The sequence below is a fragment of the Heterodontus francisci genome, chromosome 1 (genome assembly GCF_036365525.1).
Source record: "Heterodontus francisci isolate sHetFra1 chromosome 1, sHetFra1.hap1, whole genome shotgun sequence".
NCBI classification, from domain to species: Eukaryota; Metazoa; Chordata; class Chondrichthyes; order Heterodontiformes; family Heterodontidae; genus Heterodontus; species Heterodontus francisci.
In genome coordinates this window covers 227,990,741-228,015,050 of record NC_090371.1, presented here as the reverse complement: position 1 = coordinate 228,015,050, position 24,310 = coordinate 227,990,741, and the positions used below count along the sequence as shown (strand labels likewise).

General features: G+C 44.7%; 1 protein-coding gene across 1 annotated transcript in view; it reads right to left on the bottom strand.

The window, feature by feature from the left end:
* The window catches only part of LOC137375211 (tryptophan 2,3-dioxygenase-like), a 135,932-nt gene that overhangs the window by 94,058 nt on the left and 17,564 nt on the right, over nucleotides 1–24,310 (bottom strand). Inside the window, exons 3-5 of the mRNA XM_068042023.1 lie at nucleotides 22,745–22,835; nucleotides 22,545–22,615; nucleotides 3,996–4,123 (exon numbers count right to left, since the gene is read on the bottom strand). Of these exons, the coding sequence (XP_067898124.1) occupies nucleotides 3,996–4,123; nucleotides 22,545–22,615; nucleotides 22,745–22,835 (290 nt within the window). The remainder of the gene's footprint in view (nucleotides 1–3,995; nucleotides 4,124–22,544; nucleotides 22,616–22,744; nucleotides 22,836–24,310) is intronic.

Genomic DNA, 24,310 nt, shown 5'->3' with positions numbered 1-24,310 from the left:
AAGTACATAGTTCCCTGAAACACAGGTAGACAGGGTGGTGAAGAAGGCGTATGGCATGCTTGCCTTCATCGGCTGAGGCATTGAATACAAGAGTTGGGACATCATGTTACAGTTGTACATGACGTTGGTTAGGCTGCATTTGGAGTACTGTGTGCAGTTCTGGTCGCCGCACTACAGGAAAGATGTGATTAAGCTAGAGAGGGTGCAGAAAAGATTCAGAAGGATGTTGCCTGGTTTGGAGGGCTTGAGTTACAAAGAGAGATTGGATAGGCTGGGTCTGTTTTCCCTGGAGCGAAGGAGGCTGAGAGGGGCCATGATAGAGGTATATAAAATTATGAGAGGCATAGATAGGGTAGATATCCAGAGTCTGTTTCCCATGGTATGGGTGATTAAAACTAGAGGGCATAGATTTAAGGTGAGAGGGAGGAGGGGATCAAAGGGGTAAATATTTCACACAAAGAATAGTGGGTATCTGGAATGAGCTGCCTGAGGTGGTGGAGACAAGAACAGTAGCGACATTTAAGAGGCATCTGTACAGGTACTTGAATGAGCAAGGCATAGAGGAATATGGAATTAATGCAGGCAGGTGGGATTAGTATAGATAGGCATTATGGTTGGCATGGACGCAGTGGGCCGAAGGGCCTGTTTCTATGCTGTACGACTATGACTCTACGATGTGAACATGGCAAGGCTTTCAACTGTATGTTCCATTTGAATGCTGAGGTATGGGGTATGTGTGAGATAAAATGACAGAGCTCTAAAGTTGTGTGAAGGCTTGGCATGGGCTGGAAATAATTGTGGAACAGGTTGAAAAGCAACAGTTTGAAGCATGGAATCATGGGCCATCTACTGGTAAACGGTCGTGTTCAGTACTCTTTCCTTGCCAGATTCATCAAAGTGTTTGGTCTTGTCCTGCTGAACCAGTACACCACCTCCTGGCAGGTATGGACAGGGACCTCTTCTTGGAAAGGTGCTCTGGAGTGCCAAACTAAACAACAATAATCAGGTAGCAATATGCCCACTATACCAATTGCCCGCACACTGTTTGATGCCTCCATGTTGGGGATTTCTGATCCTTTTGTTCTTAATTATCATTCCCAAAAAGAGATTCTGCACAATCTGAAACTAAAATCATTTTTGAGCTTGCAAGTCTTCAATAGCCCATGTCATAGAGTCGTTATAGCCAGAAGGAGGCCATTCAATCCATTGAGTCCATGCCGGACCATGTGTGGACACTTTCTGAATCCTCATTTATGACATCACTTCACACAGCAACCTGGGAAATCCTTGACCAATTGTGGTTTTGGAACAGAAAGAACTTTCTATAAGCAGTCATTTCAAGTAGTTGTTAAATTCTCCCTGTCCTAACAAATTCAAACTATGCACAAGGCATTAGGAAAAGAAGAATACAGGAACAGGAGTAGTCTCTTTCGCCCCTCGAGCCTGTTCCACCATTCAGTGAGATCATGGATGATCTGCTACCGAACTCAATATACTCGCCTTTGCTTAATACCTTTGGTTAACAAAAATCTATCAATTTCAGACTTAAAATTAACAATTGATCAAGCATCAACCTCCACCTGTGGTAGAGAATTCCATACTTCTACCAGTCTTTGCATGTAGATTTTTCGTTAATTTTTGTTTTAACTTTATATATTTGGAGCTTTCTGTGCTGCTAGTTTGACTTGCGTTACCTTGGCAGCAACAACAACTGATTTTTGTCAGCATATTGTGAAGTTTTACTTGGAGCTGGTGCACCTCTGTCCCATCTGACGTCTTGAGAAACTCCCCAGGCAGCAGCAGGCACATAGTGGTCTGCATCTCACTGGAATTGATGGTTGAGGGCTTGTTGCAATGGGTCAGATGGAGGTGGAGCGGCGACATGATAGAGATTTACAAAGTTATGAGCGGCATGGACAGAGTGGATAGTCAGAAGCTTTTTCCCAGGGTGGGAGAGTCAGTTACTAGGGGACATAGGTTTAAGGTGAGAGGGGCAAAGTTTAGAGGGGATGTGCGAGGGGATGTGAGAGGGTGGTGAGTGCCTGGAACTTGCTGCCAGGGGAGGTGGTGGAAGCAGGTGCGATAGCGACATTTAAGAGGCATCTTGATAAATACATGAATAGGATGGGAATAGAGGGATACGGTCCCCGGAAGTGCAGAAGGTTTTAGTTTAGGCAGGTATCAAGATCGGCGCAGGCTTGGAGGGTCGAATGGCCTGTTCCTGTGCTGTACTGTTCTTTGTTCTTCACCCACTCAAAAAGAACATTCATGATTGAGTTCATGGCCTTGAAGGAAATACCGGAGTTGGGGTGAACATGCTGCATCATTTTGCAGATGTAGATGGGGTAACTCTCTTCTCTCCTTTTTGTGCACTTCTAGTTACCATTTGGCAAATTTAAACAGTATTTGCTTGAAACCTTCTTAGGGACTATGGGTTTCTTTTGATCTGGCATTCTGACACACAGCAATTTCTCAATTGCTCACAACGTCTTTCATGGTGACTTATCATCGTGCACTAACAGAAAGTCATTTATCTGTACCTATCGAGGCAAATCAAATGTCATTGAGCATTGTATTTTGAAGTGCAACATATAAATATAGACATACACAAAGTAGGGTTGAAACTCCTTGAGAGCTCTTTTCGTCTCCCACCATAACTCCAGTGTGAGACAGGTAGAATCAGCAGTGAAATGATGGAAACTTGAGAGCTACAGTTGAATCCCCTATAGAATTTCAGCCCCCTCATGTCTGAAATTCTATACGCCTGGATATCTGGGATAGGAGAATGATCATTAAACACTATAGTTGCAAATTATTCTGCACTTTCCCTAACCACATTCCCAATGCTAGACAGGAGCAGCAGACCCTGAATCATCAGGACTTCCTGTACCAGGCATTTACATGGCTTGGGGGCTCAACTAACAGGTCCAGAAGCAAGCTACAACAACCCCTCCTGTCTCACTAGCAGACATCGAGCTTTTCTGACGCTGCTGCAGGTACAGGCCAAACTTTTTCCTTTAGGGAAGCACCCGAATTCCTTTTACTTGGGCATTGCACCTAAGGAACATTGATTATCCCTGGGTAAAAGGTCAGGAAAATCCACTCTTATGTGTAATGTACTGATTACTCCTTGGAGATTTCGCCAATGCAGAGATCTTTATTGCAGCAGATATTAGTGTGTGAGATTTGAGTTAAGGTTATGGGCTACATTTTACATTTCCGTAAACTATGGCAGTCCACCCTTGCGGACCGTACTTCACGGAGACTCGCTATATTGAACGCGGCGGCTGCCTTTACGCAGGCGCTGATGCCATTTTTAAAGAGCTTCGAGCCCTACATTGCAATTACAATATTTAAAGAAATACTGACCTTAAAAAATTAAATAAAATGATTCCGACCCTCTCCCACTGCCCCCCCAATAACCATACAAAACATTACTTGCCCTCTTCCCCTCCATCAAACATTCACCTTATGCTCCTGACCTTCCCCCCCACCCAAAGTTCATAAGCTTTAAACTTTATCCCTTCCCACCATCCCCTACACCAATCAGATTATTTTGTCCCTTCTCCCCACCCCTCCTGCACTGATAACCTACCTGCTCCCCCCTCCCCACCAGTGTTCCGCCTCACATCACCGCAACTCTGCCAGCCACTGGGATGGACAGCGGGTAAGTAATCAATTCAATTATTTTAAACAATTAACATATGCAAATTTTTCTCCCATCGCCGAGCGGCAGGGTGGGCCACTATGAGGCCTTGCCGACGCCGGCAATATCGGTCTTCCTGGCATCGAGGCCCATGGCGGGCCTCTGCCTGAGCTATGGTCCCCCCCGCCACGACCCCTGATGTCGGGGGTCAATACAATTCAGCCCGATACATTTTGTAAAGCACTTCTTAAAATGCTAGCCAATAAGGATTTGTTCCTACAAAGTCTGATGCCTTGTACATTTATTTTCCTTGGTTTTGTCCAGGGTGCCAACTGTAAATCTTTGCTACCTGAAATCAAAGAAGTCCAGTGCTGTCATTGTCTCCAGAACTGCAAACTGATCCACCAGGAGTTTAAGGATCATTGCTATTCGATGGATTCTTGAGACCACTTTCAACATATTTCTTTCATCTCTCACCTGAAACACATTTTTTCATGGATTACAATCAATATTCATTCCACAGAAAAGTTAAAACTTAGTACAGTACAGGCAACTTGGGATAGCCAATAAATACTACCTTACTTCAATTGCCCACATTCCAAGAACAAATAAAAAAAATTCAAAAGGCTCAATGCTAAGTTTATTAAATGCCGAAGAGATCTAAGGATTCTTTTTGATCTCCTAGGCACTTAAGAAGCTGATTTTTCTAAGTACCAGGACATCTGGGCATTTTCCAAACCTGTTTTCATATCAGACTGGAATTCGAAAGCCAACTCCATGCTCCAAGTGGAGAGTGGTGCATGCAGAGAGTACATTATGGCATTGGCTGTCAGATAATCTTCAGAAATTATACAGATCAGGGGGTGGAAGATTCCTTTCCGTAAAGGGCAGTAAAGGTTTCTTTGACAATCCAGCAGCTTTTGAAATAAAACACATCACTGGGATCTCTTCTGGTGCAGAGGTGACCTGTACAAGAAGGACGGGTTGCATCTAAACTGGAGGGGGACCAATATCCTTGCGGGGAGGTTTGCTAGCACTACTCGGGAGGGTTTAAACTAGTCTTGCAGGGGGGTGGGACCCAAAGAAGTAGTCTCTTAGATGAGATAGCTGAGGCAAATGTAGAGGTTAAAGCAAGCAAGTCTAGTAGGCAGGTCGGCAAGGGCAGGACAGGGAGCGTGGAAGGTCTGACAGGTTAAACTGCATTTACTTTAATGCGAGAGGCCTTACAGGTAAGGCAGATGAACTCAGAGCATGGATCAGTACATGGGATTGTGATATTATTGCTATTACGAAAACGTGGTTGAGGGATGGGCAGGACTAGCAGCTCAATGTTCCGGGGCACCGATGCTTCCGGTGTGACAGAGGTGGAGGTAAGAGAGGAGGGGGAGTTGCACTATTGATTAGGGAGGACATCACGGCAGTACTTAGAGAGGATATCCCGGGGGGAATGTCCATTGAGGCCATATGGGTAGAACTTAGAAATAAGAAAGGGGTGATCACTTTGATGGGATTATACTATAGGCCCCCCAATAGTCAGAGGGAAGTGGAGGAGCATATATGTAGGGAAATCACAGATAGGTGTAAGAATTATAGGGTTGTAATAGTAGGTGATTTTAACTTCCCTAATATTGACTGGGACTGTTTTAGTGCTAAGGGATCAGATGGGGAAGAATTTGTTCAGTGTGTCCAGGATAGTTTTCTGAAGCAGTATGTGGATGGCCCTACTAGAGAAGGGGCTACACTCGACCTCCTCTTAGGAAATGAGGACGGGCAGGTGGTTGATGTGTCAGTGCGGGAGCACTTTGGGACCAGTGGCCATAACTCTATTAGCTTCAAGATAGTTATGGAAAAGGATAGGACTGGTCCTCAGGTTGAAGTCCTAATTTGGGGGAAGGATAATTTCGATGGCATCAGACAGGAACTCTCAAAAGTTGAATGGGAGAGGCTGTTTACAGGTAAACGGACGTCTGGCAAGTGGGAGGCTTTTAAAAGTGAGATAGGAAGAGTTCAGGGCCGGCATGTTCCTGTTAGATGGAAGGGCAAGGCTGGCAAGTTTAGGGAACCTTGGTTGATGAGGGATATTGAGGGTCTGGTCAGGACAAAGAAGGAGGCATATGTCAGATATAGGCAGCTGGGATCGAGCGAGTCCCTCGAGGAGTATAGGGGATGTAGGACTACACTTAAGAAGGAAATTAGGAGGGCAAAAAGGGACCAAGAGATTTCCATGGCAGATAAGATAAAGGAGAATCCTGAAAGATTCTATAAATATATTAAGAGTAAAAGGGTAGCTAGGGAGAGAGTAGGTCCCCTTAAGGATCAGTGTGGCAATCTATGTGTGGAGCCACAGGAAATGGGCGAGGTCTTAAATTAATATTTCTCGTCCGTATTTACCGTGGAGATGGTCATGGAAGCTAGTGAGTTCAAGGAAGGGAACAGCGATATCCTGGAGCATATCAACATTACAGAGGAGGAGGTGTTGGAGGTTTTGAAGCGCATTAAGGTGGATACATCCCCAGGGCCTGACCAGGTGTATCCTAGGATGCTATGGGAAGCAAGGGAAGAGATTGCTAATGTTGTGCCTTTATTTAAGAAGGGCAGCAGGGATAAGCCAGGGAACTACAGGCCGGTGAACCTTACATCAGTGGTGGGAAAGCCATTGGAAGGGATTCTGAGAGACAGGATTTATATGCATCTGGAAAGGCCTGGTCTGATTAGGGATAGTCAGCATGGCTTTGTGCAGGGGAAATCATGTCTCACGAATTTGATTGAGTTTTTCAAGGAGGTGACCAAGACGATTGACGAGGGCAGGGCGATGGAAGTTGTCTACGTGGACTTTCGCAAAGCATTTGACAAGGTCCCGCATGGTAGGCTGGTCCAGAAGGTTCGCACACATGGGATCCAGGGTGAGCTAGCAAATTGGATACAAAATTGGCTTGGTGATAGGAGGCAGAGGGTGGTAGTGGAGGGTTGTTTTTCAGATTGGAGGCCGGTGACCAGTGGTGTGCCGCAGAGATCGGTGCTGGGCCCTTTGTTGTTTGTCATATATATTAATGACTTGGATGTGAATGTAAGGGGCATGATTAGTAAGTTTGCTGATGACACCAAAATTGGTGGTATAGTGGCCATGTGAGCCGCATGGAAGATGGCAGGATCCCCAAAGACACATTGTACAGCGAGTTCACCACTGGTATCAGACCCACCGGCCGTCCATGTCTCCACTTTAAAGACGTCTGCAAACGCGACATGAAATCCTGTGACATTGATCACAAGTCGTGGGAGTCAGTTGCCAGCGTTCGCCAGAGCTGGCGGGCAGCCATAAAGACGGGGCTAAAATGTGGCGAGTCGAAGAGACTTAGTAGTTGGCAGGAAAAAAGACAGAGGCGCATGGGGAGAGCCAACTGTGCAACAGCCCCGACAAACAAATTTCTCTGCAGCACCTGTGGAAGAACCTGTCACCCTAGAATTGGCCTTTATTGCCACTCCAGGCGCTGCTTCACAAACCACTGACCACCTCCAGGCGCGTATCCATTGTCTCTCGAGATAAGGAGGCCAAAGAGAGAGTGGACAGTGAAGAAGGTTGTCTAAGGTTACAACAGGATATAGATCAAATGGGAAAGTGGACAAGGGAGTGGCAAATGGAATTTAATGCAGACAAGTGAGAAGTGATGCATTTTGGGAAGTTAAACCAGGGCTGGACATATACAGTGAATGGCAGGGCCCTGAGGAGTGTTGTTGAGCAGAGAGACCTTGGGTTGCAAGTACATAGTTCCCTGAAAGTGGCAACACAGGTAGACAGGGTGGTGAAGAAGGCATATGGCGTGCTTGCCTTCATTGGCTGTGGCATGGAGTACAAGAGTTGGGACGGCATGTTACGGTTGTACATAGCGTTGGTTCGGCCGCATTTGGAGTACTGTGTGCAGTTCTGGTCGCCGCACTACAGGAAAGATGTGATTAAGCTCGAGAGAGTGCAGAAAAGATTCACAAGGATGTTACCTGGCTTGGAGGGCTTGAGTTACAAAGAAATATTAGATAGGCTGGGTCTGTTTTCCCTGGAGTGAAGGAGGCTGAGAGTGGACATGATAGAGGTATATAAAATTATGAGAGCCATTGCTAGGGTAGATAGCCAGAGTCTGTTTCCCATGGTATGGGTGACTAAAACTAGAGGGCATAGATTTAAGGTGAGAGGGAGGAGGTTTAAAGGGGATCAAAGGGGTAAATTTTTCACACAAAGAATCGTGGGTATCTGGAATGAACTGCCTGAGGAGTTGGTGGAGGCAGGAACAGTAGCGACTTTTAAGAGGCATCTGGACAGGTACTTGAATGAGCAAGGCATAGAGGGATATGGAATTAATGCCGGCAGATGGAATTAGTATCGATCGGCATTATGGTCGGCACGGACGCGATGGGTCGAAGGACCTGTTTCTATGCTGTACAACTCTATGACTCTAAGAATATATATCTAGTCCTTTTAATGAATTTGAGAAATTTGCAAGCACACAATAACAAGGAGCAAAAATAATTCAAACTCATTTGTTTGGCCATGTTGATTCCTCATTGACCCCAATACATAATCCTAGAAATCAAATTTGTAACATAATAAACAAACAACAATTTATTTAAAAAAACACAAAAGTTTCAATCTTCCAAAGCTTCACAACTTACTAACAAGCTAGAGCTCTCCTCTGAGGAATCTCAGACTTCCTTTCTGCACAATTCCTCATGCTTTGATCCTTAATGTAGACTGTTGGCATTTTTTTTATTGTTCGTGAGATATTAGCATCACTGGCAAGGCCAGCATTTGTGCCCATGCCTAAATGCCCTCGAGATGGTGGTGGGGAGCCACCTTCTTGAATTGCTGCTTTCCATGTGGTGTAAGTACATCCCACGTGCTGTTAGGGAGTGGGTTCTGTATTTTGACTCAATGATGATGAAATAATGGCAATAGATTTCCAAGTCAGGACGGTGGAACTTGGAAGGTAACTTGCAGGTGGTGGTGCTCCCATGCGTCTGCTGCCCTTGTTCTTCAAGGTGGTACAGGACGTAGGTTTGGAAGGTTCTTTCAAAAAGGTCTTGGCCTATTTCTGCAGTGCATAGTGTAGATGGTACACACTTCAGCCACGGTATACCAGTGGTGGAGGAATTGAATGTTTAAGGTGCCAATCAAGAGGGCTGCGTTGTCCTAGATGGTGTTGAGCTTCTTAAGTGTTGTCAGAGCTGCACTCATCCAGGCAAATGAAGAATAATCCAACACACTCCTGACTGTGCCTTGTAGAAGGTGGAAAAACTTTGGGGAGTTAGGAAGTGAGTTACTCGCTGCAGAATTCCCACCTCTGACCTGCTGTCATAGTCACAGTATTTACATGGCTGGTCCAGTTAAGTTTCTGGTCAATGGTAACCATCAGGATGTTGATGGTGGGGAAATCAGTGTCAATAATGCCATTAAATGACAAGTGGAGGTTGTCAGACTCTGCCTTGTTTTTAGTGGTCATTGCCTGGTGCATGTGTGACACGAATGTCACTTTACTCCTATCAGCCCAAGCCTGAAAGATCTTGCTGCATGCGTGTATGGACTGTTTCATTATCTGAAGAATTGCATATTGAACTGGACACCGTGTAAGCTTCAGTGAACATTCCCACTGATGAGGTGAGGAAAGTCATTAATGAAGCAGTTGAAGATGGTCAAGCCTCGGACACTACCCTGAGGAACTCCAGCAAAGTGCTGGGGCTGAGGTATTGGCCTCCAACAACCACAACCATCTTCCTTTGTGCTTGGTATAACAGAAGCCAATGAAGAGTTTTCCCCCGATTCCCATTAACTTCAAATTGACTAGGGCTCCTTGATGCCACGCTCAGGTAAATACTGCCTTGATATCAACTTGCACCTCCTCTGAAATTCAGCTCTTTTATTCATCTTCAAGGCTGTAATGAGGTTTGGAGCCAAGTGATCCCGGCGGAACCCAAACTTAGCATTGGTGAGCAGGTTAGGAACATAGGATTTAGAAATAGGTCATTCGGTCCTTCGAGCCTGCTCCACCATTCGATAAGATCATGGCTGATCTGGTTGTGTTTTCAACTCAACTTTCCTGTCTGCCCCCCATAACCCTTGACTCCCTTGTCTATCAAAAATCTATCCAACTCAGCCTTGAATAAATTCAATGAGCCAGCCCCCATTGCTTTCTGGGGAAGAGAATTCCAAAGGCTAACAACCCTTTGAGAAAAAAATTCTCCTCATTTCAAAAGGGAGACCTCTTATTCTTAAACTATGCCCTCTAGTTCTAGTCTACCCCACAAGAGGAAACATCCTTCTGTATCCATTCTAACAAGTTCCATCAGGATCTTGGAAGTTTATAGGTTATTGCTGTGCAAGTATTATTTTATTATTCATTCATGGCATGTGGGCGTCGCTGGCCAGGCCAGCATTTATTGCCCATCCCTAATTGCCCTTGAGAAGGTGATGGTGAGCTGCCTTCTTGAACCACTGCAGTCCATGTGAGGTAGGTACACCCACAGTGTTGTTAGGAAGGCAGTTCCAGGATTTTGACCCAGCGACAGTGAAGGAACGGCGATACAGTTCCAAGTCAGGATGGTGTGTGACTTTTACGGGAACTTGCAGGTGGTAGTGTTCCCATGCATTTGCTGCCCTTGTCCTTCTAGTTTTTAAAGGTCACGGGCTTGGAAGGTGCTGTCTAAGGAGCCTTGGTGCATTGCTGCGGTGCATCTGTTAGATGGTACACACTGCTGCCACTGTGCGTTGGTGGTGGAGGGAGTGAATGTTTGTAGATGGGGTGCCAATCAAGCAGGTGGCTTTGTCCTGGATGGTGTTGAGTTTCTTGAGTGTTGTTGGAGCTGTACCCATCCAGGCAAGTGGAGAGTATTCCATCACACTCCTGACTTGTGCCTTGTAGATGGTGGACAGGCTTTAGGGAGTTAGGAGGTGAGTTATTCGCCACAGGATTCCTAGCCTCTGACCTGCTCTTGTAGCCACGGTATTTATATGGTTACTCCAGTTCAGTTTCTGGTCAATGGTAGCCCCTAGGATGTTGATAGTGGGGGATTCAGCAATGGTAATGCCATTGAATGTCAAGGGGAGATGGTTAGATTCTCTCTTGTTGGAAATGGTCATTGCCTGGCACTTGTATGGAGCAAATGTTACTTACCACTTATCAGCCCAAACCTGGATATTGTCCAAGTCTTGCTGCATTTCTACACAGACTGCTTCAGTATCTGAGGAGTCACGAATGGTGCTGAACATTGTGCAATCATCCGCGAACATCCCCACTTCTGACCTTATGATTGAAGGAAGGTCATTGATGAAGCAGCTGAAGATGGTAGGGCCCTGGACACTACACTGAGGAACTCCAGCAGTGATGTCCTGGAGCTCAGATGATTGACCTCCAACAACCACAACCACAACATAGGTATGACTCCAGCCAGCGGAGGGTTTTCCCCCTGATTCGCATTCAGCTCAGTTTTGCTAGGGCTCCTTGATGCCATACTTGATCAAATGCTGCCTTGATGTCAAGGGCAGTCACTCACACCTCACCTCTTGAGTTCAGCTCTTTTGTCCATGTTTGAACCAAGGCTGTAATGAGGTCAGGAGCTGAGTAGTCCTGGCGGAACCCAAACTGAGCGTCACTGAGCATTTATTGCTAATCAAGTGCCGCTTGATGGCACTGTTGATGACACCTTTCATCACTTTACTGATGATTGAGAGTAGGCTGATGGGGCGGTAATTGGTCGGGTTGGACTTGTCCTGCTTTTTGTGTACAGGACATATCTGGGCAATTATCCACATTGCAAGGTAGATGCCAATGTTGTAGCTGTACTAGAACAGCTTGGCTAGGGGCGCAAGTTCTGGAGCACAGGTCTTCAGTACTATTGCCGGAATACTGTCAGGGCCCATAGCTTTTGCAGTATCCACTGCCTTCAGTCGCTCCTTGATATCACACAGAGTGAATCGAATTGGCTAAAGTCTGGCATCTGTGATGCTGGGAACTTCAGGAGGAGGCCGAGATGGATCATCAACTCGGCACTTCTGGCTGAAGATTGGTGCAAATGCTTCAGCCTTATCTTTCGCACTGATGTGCTGGGCTCCCCCATCATTGAGGATGGGGATATTTGTGGAGCCACCTCCTCCAGTTAGTTGTTTAATTGTCCACCACCATTCATGGCTGGATGTGGCAGGACTGCAGAGCTTAGATCTGATCCGTTGGTTATGGGATCGCTTAGCTCTGTCTATTGCATGCTGCTTACACAGTTTGGCACACAGATAGTCCTGTGTTGTAGCTTCACCAGGTTGACACCTCCTATTGAGGTATGCCTGGTGCAGCTCCTGGCATGCCCTCCTGCCCTCTTCATTGAACCAGGGTTGGTCTCCTGGCTTGATGGTAATGGTAGAGTGGGGGATATGCTGGGCCATGAGGTTACAGATTGTGGTTGAGTACAATTCTGCTGCTGCTGATGGCCCACAGCGACTCATGGATGCCCAGTTTTGCATTGCTAGATCTATTCGAAATCTATCCCATTTAGCACAGTGGTAGTGCCACACAACACGAAGGAGGGTATCCTCAATGTGAAGGCGGGACTTCATCTCCACAAGGACTGTGCGGTGGTCACTCCTACCAACACTGTCATGGACTGATGCATCTGCGGCAGGCAGATTGGTGAGGACGAGGTCAAGGTCAAGTATGCTTTTCCCACTTGTTGGTTCCCTCACCACCTGCCGCTGACCCAGTCCAGCAGCTATGTCCTTGAGGACTCAGTCAGCTTGGTCAGTAGTGGTGTTACCAAGACACTCTTGGTGATGGACATTGAAGTCCCCCACCCAGAGTACATTCTATGCCCTTGCCACCCTCAGTGCTTCCTCGAAGTGCTGTTCATCATGGAGGAGTACTGACTCATCAGCTGAGGGAGGGCGGTAGATGGTAATCAGCAGGAAGATTCCTTGTCCATGTTTGATCTGATGCCATGAGACTTCATGGGGTCCAGAGTCGATGTTGAGGACTCCCAGGGCAACTCCCTCCCTACTGTATACCACGGTGCCGCCACCTCTGCTGAGTCTGTCCTGCCGGTGGGACAGGACATACCCGCTGATGGTGATGGCAGCGTCTGGGACATAGTCATACTCACGGAATCATACCGACAGACAATGTCAGGCTGTTGCTTGACTAGTCTGTCGGACAGCTCTCCCAACTTTGGCACAAGCCCCCAGATGTTAGTAAGGAGGACATTGCAGGGTCGACAGGGCTGGGTTTGCTGTTGTCGTTTCCAGTGCTTAGGTCAATGACGGGTGGTCCGTCCAGTTTCATTCCTTTTTATTGACTTCGTAGCGGTTAGGTGCAACTGAGTGGCTTGCTAGGCCATTTCAGAGGGCATATAAGAGTCAATCGCATTGCTATGGATCTGGATTCACATGTAGGCCAGACCAGGTAAGGACAGCAGATCTCCTTCCCTAAAGGACGTTAGTGAACCAGATGGGTTTTTACAACAATCGACAATGGTTTCATGGCCATCATTAGACTAGCTTTTTTTTCCTTTATTTAGAGATGCAGCACTGAAACAGGCCCTTCGACCCACCGAGTCTGTGCCGACCAACAACCACCCATTTATCCTAACCCTACAGTAATCCCATATTCCCTACCTATAGTAGGGGCAATTTAAATTGGCCAATTTACCAATCATCTGCAAGTCTTTGGCTGTGACAGGAAACCGGAGCACCCGGCGAAAACCCACGCGGTCAAAGGGAGAACTTGCAAACTCCGCCCAGGCAGTACCCAGAATTGAACCAGGGTCCTTAGAGCTGTGAGGCTGCGGTGCTAACCACTGCACCACTGGCGCAGATTAATTCCAGATTTATTAATTGAATTCAAATTCTACCTTCTGCTGTGGTGGGATTTGAACCCATGTCCCCAGAGCAATACCCTGTGTCTCTGGGTTTGATTTGGGTGCCATTTGATTGATGATTGCAAGTAGACTGATGGGGCAGTAATTGGCCAGATTGGATTTGTCCTGCTTTTTGTGGACCGGGAAAACCTGGGCAATTTGCCACTTTGTTGGGTAGATGCCTGTGTTGTAGCTGTACTTGAACAGCTTGGCTCGGGGTGTGGCTAGTTCTGGAGCACAAATCTTCAGGACTGGAGCTGGGATACGGTCAGGCCCAATAGCTTTTGTCGTATCCAGTGTGCTTAATTGTTTCTCGACATCACATAGAGTGAACCTAATTGGTTGAAAGTCTCGCATCTGTAACGACCAAAGCAGGAGGAGTGCACTGTTTATTCAGGTACCACTTCTCCACCGGTCACAACATATATTTTAAATTTTCCCACTTACCGATATGGTCAATCATGTACTCTATTTTTCCCCAGAGTAGAACACACTAACCAGGTTTCTTTAATGAACAACAAAATTAACAGCTTATTATAGAACAAGTCTTAACTAATAATGAAGTAAAGCATAAGTACACAAATTAATATTCTGAAGTTCCTTTTTTACCTTAGCCCCTCATACTCACACACACACACTTACGTATATCAGTTAACCGAAAAAATAAAAAGGGATTTTTTTTTTAATTCAGAGCTCTGTTACAGACAGAAAGAATTTGGTCTGATTATTTGCTCATTCTTTTAGAGTGGTGCAGTGGTTAGCACCGCAGTCTTGCAACTCCAGCGACCTGAATTCAGTTCTGAGTACTGCCTGTGTGGAGTTTGCAAGTTCTCCCTGTGACTGCGTGGGTTTCCACCAGGTGCTCTGGTTTCCTCCCACAGCCAAAGACTCGCAGGTTGTTAGGTAAATTGGCCATTATAAATTGCCCCTAGTGGTGGTAGGGAATATGGGATTAATGTAGGAATACTATAAATGGGTGGTTGTTGGTCAGCACAGACTTGGTGGGCCAAAGGGCCTGTTTCAGTACTGTACCCCTAAATAAAAATAAATATATAAAAATAAAACAGCAGGTGAGATTTGTTGCTCCAAAGCTGGCATACAGTCTAGCCTCTGAGTAGACATTGACCAGTCATTAGGATCTTCCAGAACAGTTCTTTTTAGGCAGTGTTAAGAATTATTTTTAGCAGGTTTTCTTCAAAGGCAGGAGATGAGATGAATTGGCACAGTGGACTTCTCAGGATCTTTAGAGATATGCTGGAAAACAAAGCTGGGTTTTGGTCTTCTCTCTTTCCTTCACTTCTTTAACAGCAGGCTAACTTTTTCAGCTGCTCACTCTAGAAGGTAAAACACACACACTGACTGCTATAACCAAAAGCCTGCAAGTTTTCTGCCCTCTCAGGTGCGTGCTGCTGCTGGGTTTGTCCAATTAAGGGGCACGTGATTGACTTTGCTGCCTACATCTTTCCTGTTACCAGGGTTCCTGTTCTATTTTTAATTTGAGTCATGTGACAACCAATACATTGTTTCCAAATGAGTTCTTTCAGTGCCCTCTTGGGAAAAAAAAACTGGTCCAACATTTATTCAGTTTGACTAGGAGTTCCTCAAAAAATATTTTAACAAAAAAAACTTTCATAACATATCTTTGATGGTATGGATCATCCACTTGGCACTCTCGCTGAAGATGTCAGCAAACATTTCAGCCTTGTCCTTTGCACTCATGTGCTGGGCTCTGCCTTCATTGAGGATGAGGATGTGTGTGGAGCTTCCTCCTCCTCCCGTTAGTTGTTTAATGTCCACCACCATTCATGACTGAATGTGGCAGGTCTGCAGAGCTTTGATCTGATCCATTTGCTGTGGGATCGCTTAGTTCTGACGACAGCATGCCGTTTCCACTTTTTAGCATGCAGTCTTGTGTCGTAACTTCACCAGGTTGGCAGCTCATTCAGGTGTGCTGGTACAGTTTCTCACATGCAATCTTACACTCCTCAATAAATCTGGGTTGCTCCCTTGGCATGATGCTAATGGTAGAATAAGGACCATGCGATTAGAGATTGTGGTGGAAAGCAATTCTAATGCTGCTGATGGCCTATAGCACCTCTAATACCCAATTTTGAGCTGCTAGATTTGTTCTGAATCTATCCCATTTAGCATAGTGGTAGTGCCACACAACCTGATGGAGGGTATCCTCAGTGCGAAGTCGTGACTTTGTCTCCTCAAGGACTGTGCAGTGGTCATGGACAGAGGCATGTGTAACAAGTAGATTGGTGAGGACTAGGCCAAGTAGGTTTTTCCCTTGTGTTGGTTCTTTCACCACCTGCTGCAGGCCCAGTCTGATAAATATGCCCTTCAGCATTCAACCAGCTTGATCACTAGTGGTGCTACCAAGCCACTCTTGGTGATAGACATTGAAGTCCCCCAACCAGAGTACATTCTGTGCCCTTTGTACCCTCAGTGCTTCTTCCAAGTGGTGTTCAAGAGGAGTAATGATTTATCAACTGAGGGAGGGCAGTAGGTGATAATCAGCAGGAAGTTGCCTTGGCTATGTTTGATCTGATGCCATGAGATCCAGAGTTAGTGTTGAGAACTCCAAGGGCCACTCCCTCTGGAATATGCCACGATGCTGCCACCTCTGGTGGGTGTGTCCTGCTGGCGAAACATAACATACCAGAGATGATGAAGGAGAAGTCTGGAACATTGGCTGCAAGGTATGATTTTGTGCATATAACTGTCAGGCTGTTGCTTGACTCGTCTGTAGGACAGCTTTTCCAGTTCTCATACAAGTCCCCTGATGTTAGTGAGGAGGACTTTGCAGGGTCAATTGGACTTTGTTATTTCCAATGCCTAGGTTAGGAACAAAGGAACATAGGAAGATAGGAACAGGAGCAGGCCATTCAGCCCCTCGAGCCGGTCATTCAATGAGATCATGGCTGATCCGTGGGCTAACTCCATATACCTGCTTTTGGCCCATATCCCTTAATATCTTTGCTTATCAAAAATCTATCCATTTCAGATTTAAAATTAACAACTGTTCGAGCTTCAACTGCTGTTTATGGGAGAGAGTTCCAAACCTCTACCACCCTTTGTGTGAAGAAGTGCTTCCTAGCATCTCTCCTGAACAGTCTGCTCCTAATTTTTAGACTATGCCCCTAGTTTTTGAATCTCCAACCAATGGAAATAGTATCTTTATCTAGCCTGTCTTTTCCTGTTAATACCTTGAAGACTTCAATCAGATCACCCCTTAACCTTCTAAATTCTGGCAAAAACAGGCCTAATTTGTGTAATCTCTCCTCGTAACTTAACCCCTGTAATCCAGGTATCATTCTTGTAAACCTATGTTGAACTCCCTCCAAGGCCAATATATCCTTCCTAAGGTGTGGTGCCCAGAACTGCTCACAGTACTCCAAGTGGGGTCTAACCAGGGTTTTGCACAGCTCTTTGTCTTTATACTCCAATCCGCTAGATATAAAGGCTAGCATTCTATTCGCCTTTTTGATTATTTTCTGCACTTGCTCGTGGCATTTTAAAGATCTATGCACCTGAACCCCCAAGTCTCTTTGGACATCCACTGTACTTAACCTCTTCCCATTTAGAAAGTACCCTGCTCTATCCTTTTTTGGTCCAAAATGGATAACCTCATACTTGCCCGCATTGAAATTCATCTGCCACAGTTTTGCCCACTCACCTAGTCTGTCAATATCTCTTTGCGACTTTATGCTATCATCTAGACTGTCTACAATGCCGCCTAACTTTGTATCATCAGCAAATTTAGATATATGACTTACTATGCCACCATCCAAGTCGTTAATGAATAATGTGAATAATTGAGGCCCCAACACAGATCCCTGTGGGACACCACTAGTTACATCCTTCCAATCGGAGTACTTACCTATTATCCCCACTCTGTGGCCTACCACTCAACCAACTTTCTAACCATGTCAATAATTTGCCCTCTGCTCCATGGGCTTCTACTTCAGTTATCAGTCTCTTATGTGGGACTTTATCAAATGCCTTCTGGAAGTCCATATAAATATAATTTTTTTATTATTAGAGATACAGCACTGAAACAGGCCCTTCGGCCCACCGAGTCTGTGCCGACCAACAACCACCCATTTATACTAATCCTACATTAACCCCATATTCTCTACCACATCCCCACCATTCTCCTGCCACCTACCTACACTAGGGGCAATTTACAATGGCCAATTTACCTACCAACCTGCAAGTCTTTGGCTGTGGGAGGAAACCGGAGCACCCGGCGGAAACCCACGCAGACACAGGGATAACTTGCAAACTCCGCACAGGCAGTACCCAGAACTGAACCCGGGTCGCTGGAGCTGTGAGGCTGCGGTGCTAACATCCATAGACACTCCCCTGTCCACTACCTTAGTCACCTCTTCAAAAAATTCAATGAGATTTGTCAGGCATGACTTTCCCATCGTGAATCCATGCTGGCTGTCCCTGATTAACTGAAATTTTGCTAGGTGTTCACCCTATCCTTGATTATAGACTCCAGCAACTTGCCCACCACAGATGTCAGGCTAGCTGGTCTGTAATTTCCTTGGTTCCCCCTTTCACCCTTCTTAAAAAGAAGAGTGACATGTGCAACTTTCCAATCCACAGGAACCACTCCTGAATCTAGGGAACTCTGAAAGACTATAGTTAGAGCATCTACAATGTGTTCCCCTACTTCCTTTAACACCCTCGGATAGAAACCGTCAGGTCCTGGGGATTTCTCACTCTTTAGTTCCATTAATTTCCTTGTTACTGATGTTTTATTTATGTTAATTGTATTAAGTCCCTGTCCCCTATTGGCTATTAATTTTTTTGGGACTTCCGGCAAACCATCCTCCTTTTCAACTGTAAATACTGAGGCAAAGTAATTGTTCAACATGTCTGCCATTTCCCCATTATCAATGACAATATCTCCATTTTCAGATTTTAGTGGGCCTACATTGCTCCTGACCACCCATTTTCCCTTTATGTAACTATAAAATTTCTTCTTATTGGATTATGATGTACCTTGCAAATTTCCTTTCATAATCTCTTTTAGTAGCTCTTATAAGCTGCTTTGTGACCCTTTGCTGGTCTTTGTATCGATCTCATTCGGCCGGATCTGTGCTGCGTTTTGCATTTTTGTAAGACATTTCTTTTTTGTTTTATGCTATCCCTAATCTCTTTAGTTGTCCATGGCTGTTTTTTCTGTGAAGTGGAGCTTTTTCCTGTCAGGGCTATATACTTGCTCTGTATTTCATTAAATGTTTCTTTAAATATTCTCCACTGTTCTTCATTCATTTGACCCATTAACAGATCTACCCAGTTTACCGTGGACAGTCTCTGTCTCATCCCGGTAAAGTCAGCCTTACCCAAGTCTAAAATTCTAGTAGCTGATTCATGCTTTTCACTTTCAAATGCTACCTTGAATTCGATCATGTCGTGGTCACTATTTGATAAATGTTCACGCACAGTTAGGCTACTCATTAAATTTGGCTCATTACTCATAACTAAATCTAATATTGCCTGTCCCCTTGTTACAGCTGGGACATGTTACTGTAGGAAACTATCCCGGACACATTCCAGAAATTCACTACCTTGAGAGAGTCTGCCTCTCCCAATCTATGTGTAAGTTAAAATCCCCCATTAATACTACTCTGCCTTTGTTACACACTTGCCTAATTTGTGCATTTATACAATCTAACACTTCAAAACTGCTACCAGGGGGTCTATACATGACACCCATTAGAGTTTTAGGTCCTTTTCTGTTCCTCAATTCCACCCATAAGGTCTCCACTGGATGTTTTCCCCTCATTATATCCTCCCTCACCAATGAGGTGATATTATTTCTAATCAGTAAGGTTACTCCACCCCCTCTGCCATTTTCCCTGTCCCTCCTGTAAATTTGATAACCAGGTATATTTAGTTCCCAGTCCCGACCATCCTGCAGCCACGTCTCTGCAATGGCAACCATATCATAATCTTCCAATTGAATTTGCACCTGCAGTTCATCTACTTTATTTCTTACACTCCGTGCATTTGTATATAGAACTCTTATTTGGGCTGTACCCCCTAACCTGTCCCTCAGCACTGATGCTTTATTCTCCGGTTTATTATTTCTCTCTTCTGGTTTAACCAGTACAATTCTTGCAGTTTGGTAACAATCAGTTTCACCACTAACCTGCACTCCTACCTTCTCCTTTAACTTCCTGTTTTTCCATGCAACTGAACCCTCCCCCCCACTATTTAGCTTAAAGCCCTATCTACAGCCCTAGTTGATGCTGATAGGTCCATCTGGTTTTATTGTTATTCAACATTTTCTTGCAGTTTGGTACAACTGAGAGCAGTTAAGAGTCAACCACATTTTCGTGGGTCTAGAGTCACAAATAGGCTAGACTGGATAAGGATGACAGATTTCCTTCCCTAAATTAATGACAGTCCCACAGTTTAATAGTTACCATTTCTGACACTAGCTTTTTATTCCAGATTTATTGAGTTAACTGAATTTAAATTCCCCAACTGCCATGTAGGATTTGAATTCATACCTCCACACCATTAGTCCAAGTCTCTGGAGTATTAGTCCAGTAATATGTTCACTATGCTACTGTCCCACTATTGGTTCATTATGTTTCCCATGCCTATCTGCATGTACAACTCAATGGGCTGAATTCTGTTCCGATGGCGGGGCTCACGGCACTGGGCTGAAAAGGCAGGGAGAAACCCGCTTCAGCAATTTGGAGACCCCCGGCATGATTGTAGGGCATCAGACAGCCACCGTAGGATCCCTGTTCCTTTAATGGGGAACCCGCCTCCAAGAGCTGCTGGCCAATCACAGGGCCGCAGCACTGGCTGCACCACCGGGAGTGGTGACCACTGCAAGAGGCCTTGGATCCAGGTCCAGCACTAGAGCCCGGACCCAAGGTGAGCAAGGCGGGGGTCGCTGGGGTCAGAACAGCAGGCCCCGATGAAGGTTGGGGTTGGGAGGTTCAGGAAGGTGCAGGTTTTCTTGGCAAAAAGACAGTGCCTGGCACCGGGATCTCTGTCCTTTTAAAGGACAGGGATCTCGCCTCCAAGAGCTGCCGGCCAATCGGATCCAGCAGTGCCACCGGGAACAGCAGCCGCTGCTGGTAATAAATCAGGCCCAGGAGCAGGCCCCAGCGCTGGAGACCCGGACTTGACGTAAGTGAGGCAGGATCGCTGGGGCCAGTCTGTCAGGCCCAAGCGATATTGGGGTGATGACTGCAGGGAGATGGTCTCTTTGCCAACGGGGGCCCTCTGTAGACCCCAGATTGCTCATGGAGGAGGATCCCCCACCCCCAAACCTGAGGTCGCCTCGTTTTACTGGGCGATCTCCCCATGTGGCGAAATGTGGTTAAATCCCAGCAGTGGGGGTAGGAGGGGGAAGAGGCTCTTAAGTGGCAGTTAATAGGCCTCTGAAGGGCTTCAACAGGCCTCTGAGCAGGAAAGCTGTCTTCGGCCTGTCCCGTCCTCGACAAAATTGCGTTGTGATGGGGAGGCAATGGGCCCCCTGCCTCCAAACCAGTCTCGGGCGGGGGGGGCGGTGGGGGGGGAAGCATAAAGTGAGAAACATTAGGCTGAATTTTAAGAAAAAAATCATGGGTATACACATGCATGATAATGATATTTTCCCAGCTCTCACTCAAGCAACAATGTAGCTTGCTAACTTTCTTGCAATGTTTTCCCAAGCTTCCCTGCATGCATAACTTTGGGCTGTGGCTGGCCCAACTGGTATCTCCCCATTGCATGCTAGTGATAAATTTATTAATGGACACGCTAATCAAAATTTGGAAGTATGCTATTGGCCCTGAATTTTCATAGGAGCTATCCTGAAATTGGTGGGAGATTGGCAGTGTCCCTGATGAAACAATATAAATGGTTATTTTCAGCCTTTTACATTGCTTCTCCAAGATTCAGCTGATCTCCCACTGAAGTCACGGCAAGAGAACAGAAGAACCCCAGCAGAATTTCCAGGGCTTAAAACCTGATGAATGGTCCTGGCTTAATTAAGCTCCTTCAAAGTAAGTTCACAAGTTCGGTAATAATGAAGAGTGACCTTCAGCCTACTTAATCTCCTACTGCCAGATGATCAACCTTATCACCTTTCCATTACTTTATCTAGAAGATTCTTAAATAAATTCATTGTCCAGGCCTCAAATACACTTCCTGGCAACCCAGGTGAGGTAAAGTCTCTAGCTGCCCATATTGATTGCAGACAAACACAGGCAGAGACAGAGATAGAGACCTTGCCATTGAAGATAATTTCTAACTTTACAATCAACACATTCAATGAGTCCCTTACAAAATAGTTTACTGTGGTACTTCAGCTACACTGAAGCCTATTTAATGATTACAGGGAATTTTTTTGTTGTCTTTTCACATTGTGGAATACCTGAAGAATAAATTATAGAATGGGAAGTGGATGGGAAGTGGTTGTTGGCCAATGCAAAAATCGGGCAGCCTTGGTCACTTGGTCACTCAAGTAGGCCCAGAGGAGCACTCCTGCCAGCCTAACAAATGATAGTGAACAGCTTACCTTGAATGGTCTCAGCTTCTATCCTCTTCTGACAGACCTACACTTGGCAGAAAAATCCAGCACTTCATTTTGCTGCTCAGGTTAAAATTAAAATTACAGTTGGAGACCGTGGCATCAATGCACTCTGACTTGTATATTTAAAAGAAGGACCCTGCAGGCTTTGGGTAATTGGCTTACTGCCTGATCAGAAGGGCCGATAAAAACTCAATGCTGGATCTGGTATGACATCATAGCATCTCATAACACAGAAATATGCCATTCGATCGCTCATATCTGTGCCACCTCTTTGAAAATGCTATCCAATTAGTCCCACATCCCTGCTACCAGCAGGCAAGTTACCAAATGGATTTTAACTGCTTACCCACCCAGCAGAAACTGGGTTAAAATTCACCCCACTGTTTTACAGAAGCAATGTCCTCCTCCAGCCACTGTAATATATACAGAAATTAAGTACCAGTGTAGAATACTCACCTGGCCATTCTGAAATATTTCACGAACTGAATCCAATTCCCAAAGAATCTGCTTGAACCATAATTCATAAGCTGCAATTAATATATGCAAAAAATCATTTAACATTACCAATAATTCACATTAATATCAAGTTATTCTGTGAATAATTTGCAAACGTCAACTTATTTTCTACTATTAATATAATAATGTTAGCACCTCACCTTGATGGGTTATAATAAAGAGGTGTTCATCATGTATTTTATTTCCCTTCTTCTCACTTTGTAGTTCTTGAGCATTTATTATTTTATCCAACTTTTTAAAAAAAAAAGCAGAAAGTTTAAACTTCAGCACAAACCGAAAGGCTATGTGTGTGAGATAGAGAGGGAGAGACAGAAAACAACATTTGCTGATTACATACCTGTCATATCTTTTGTTTTGTGCATGATTCATGATTCAAATTACTTGAACCACAAAATAAAGAACACCTAAACTTTCTGCACTTGTAAATAACTTAATTTGTTTTCCCCATACTCATGGGATCCAATGCAAATAACTCCCGAGGTAAATTCTGCAGCTGAGGGCACTTCTCTAGAACTTTCTGCAGACAATATTGTTCGTAATCAGCACTTGTAGCTTTTGTTTTGAGCTCGATACACCTTAGCTGAGGGAGTGGGAAGTTGGGAAGACAGAGAGAAAGATGATGCTGAGAGAGCATTAGGCAGAGTTTCTGTCGGGATTCCCCAATGTTGCATGTGGAAATATCAGCAGAAAACCTGAGAAATGGCTGTTTATGCTGATTTTTCAGGGTGCCTGCCCAAGTTACTGTGGGAATTTGGGGAAACCCTGTGAAAAATGGTCAGTGATTTTTTTCCATTTAATGTTAGTACAATTTTCAACAAAACGGTTGAATTTTGAAAGTAGCTAATTACCTTTTGTTGACGAAAATGAGTCATGCCAGTGGCTTAAAGTTGTCGAAACAGCATTCTAATTTTTAATGCTATGGGACAGAGGCAGCAAGCAAAAGGCAGGCACTTTTCCCCCTCATTCTAATTTGACTTTTTAGAAAAACAAGTAGAACTTTGAAAGCAAAGTCTCTGAGAGAAACTGATAGTAGGGTAAGATCAAAGGTGAAGCAGGGAGCAGTAGGGAAGTCAGCTGAGAGTGAGATGTACAGTGGGAAGGGGTGTTTCCTTTGACTTCCCAGACTCCGAATAGATAAAAGTAGCTTTTTTAAAAATACTGTTGTTTAATTTTCTGATTTTTTTACGACTGCATTTATATCTTGTGCGATTTATGAAGTTGGTGACTGGGCTGAATAAATGAGAAGTTAATTTTATTGCCAAGCTTTTAAATTGTGTGCGCTATTTATAATTTTTGTAAAGGTTGTTCCCAGTGTTTAAAATGTTGTGTTGTGAAAATGGTGGCTGGCTGCTAATGGGAGATTATATTGAATTTTGCAGTACGAATAATGACGAAGCTATCACCACTCACTGTTTACTGAGGAATGAATCGGACAGTAACTTTGGACATTCTTACATGCGCAGCTACAATTTTCTCTTGACACTGAAAATTCATTTTTACAAGGGTGAAGTCACATTCCGTCAGACTTTAAAAAAAATGTTTATTTTAAAATTTATATTTTTTAATCCTCCAAAAAAATTTAAGTTTTAAACTTTCTTTCTCTCTCAATTATATCTTTTTTTACTCTCTATTTCATTTTATGTACAGACATTACATCGAATTAAATATTATAACTTACACTTCCTGGTTTAGACTCTATGGGGGTA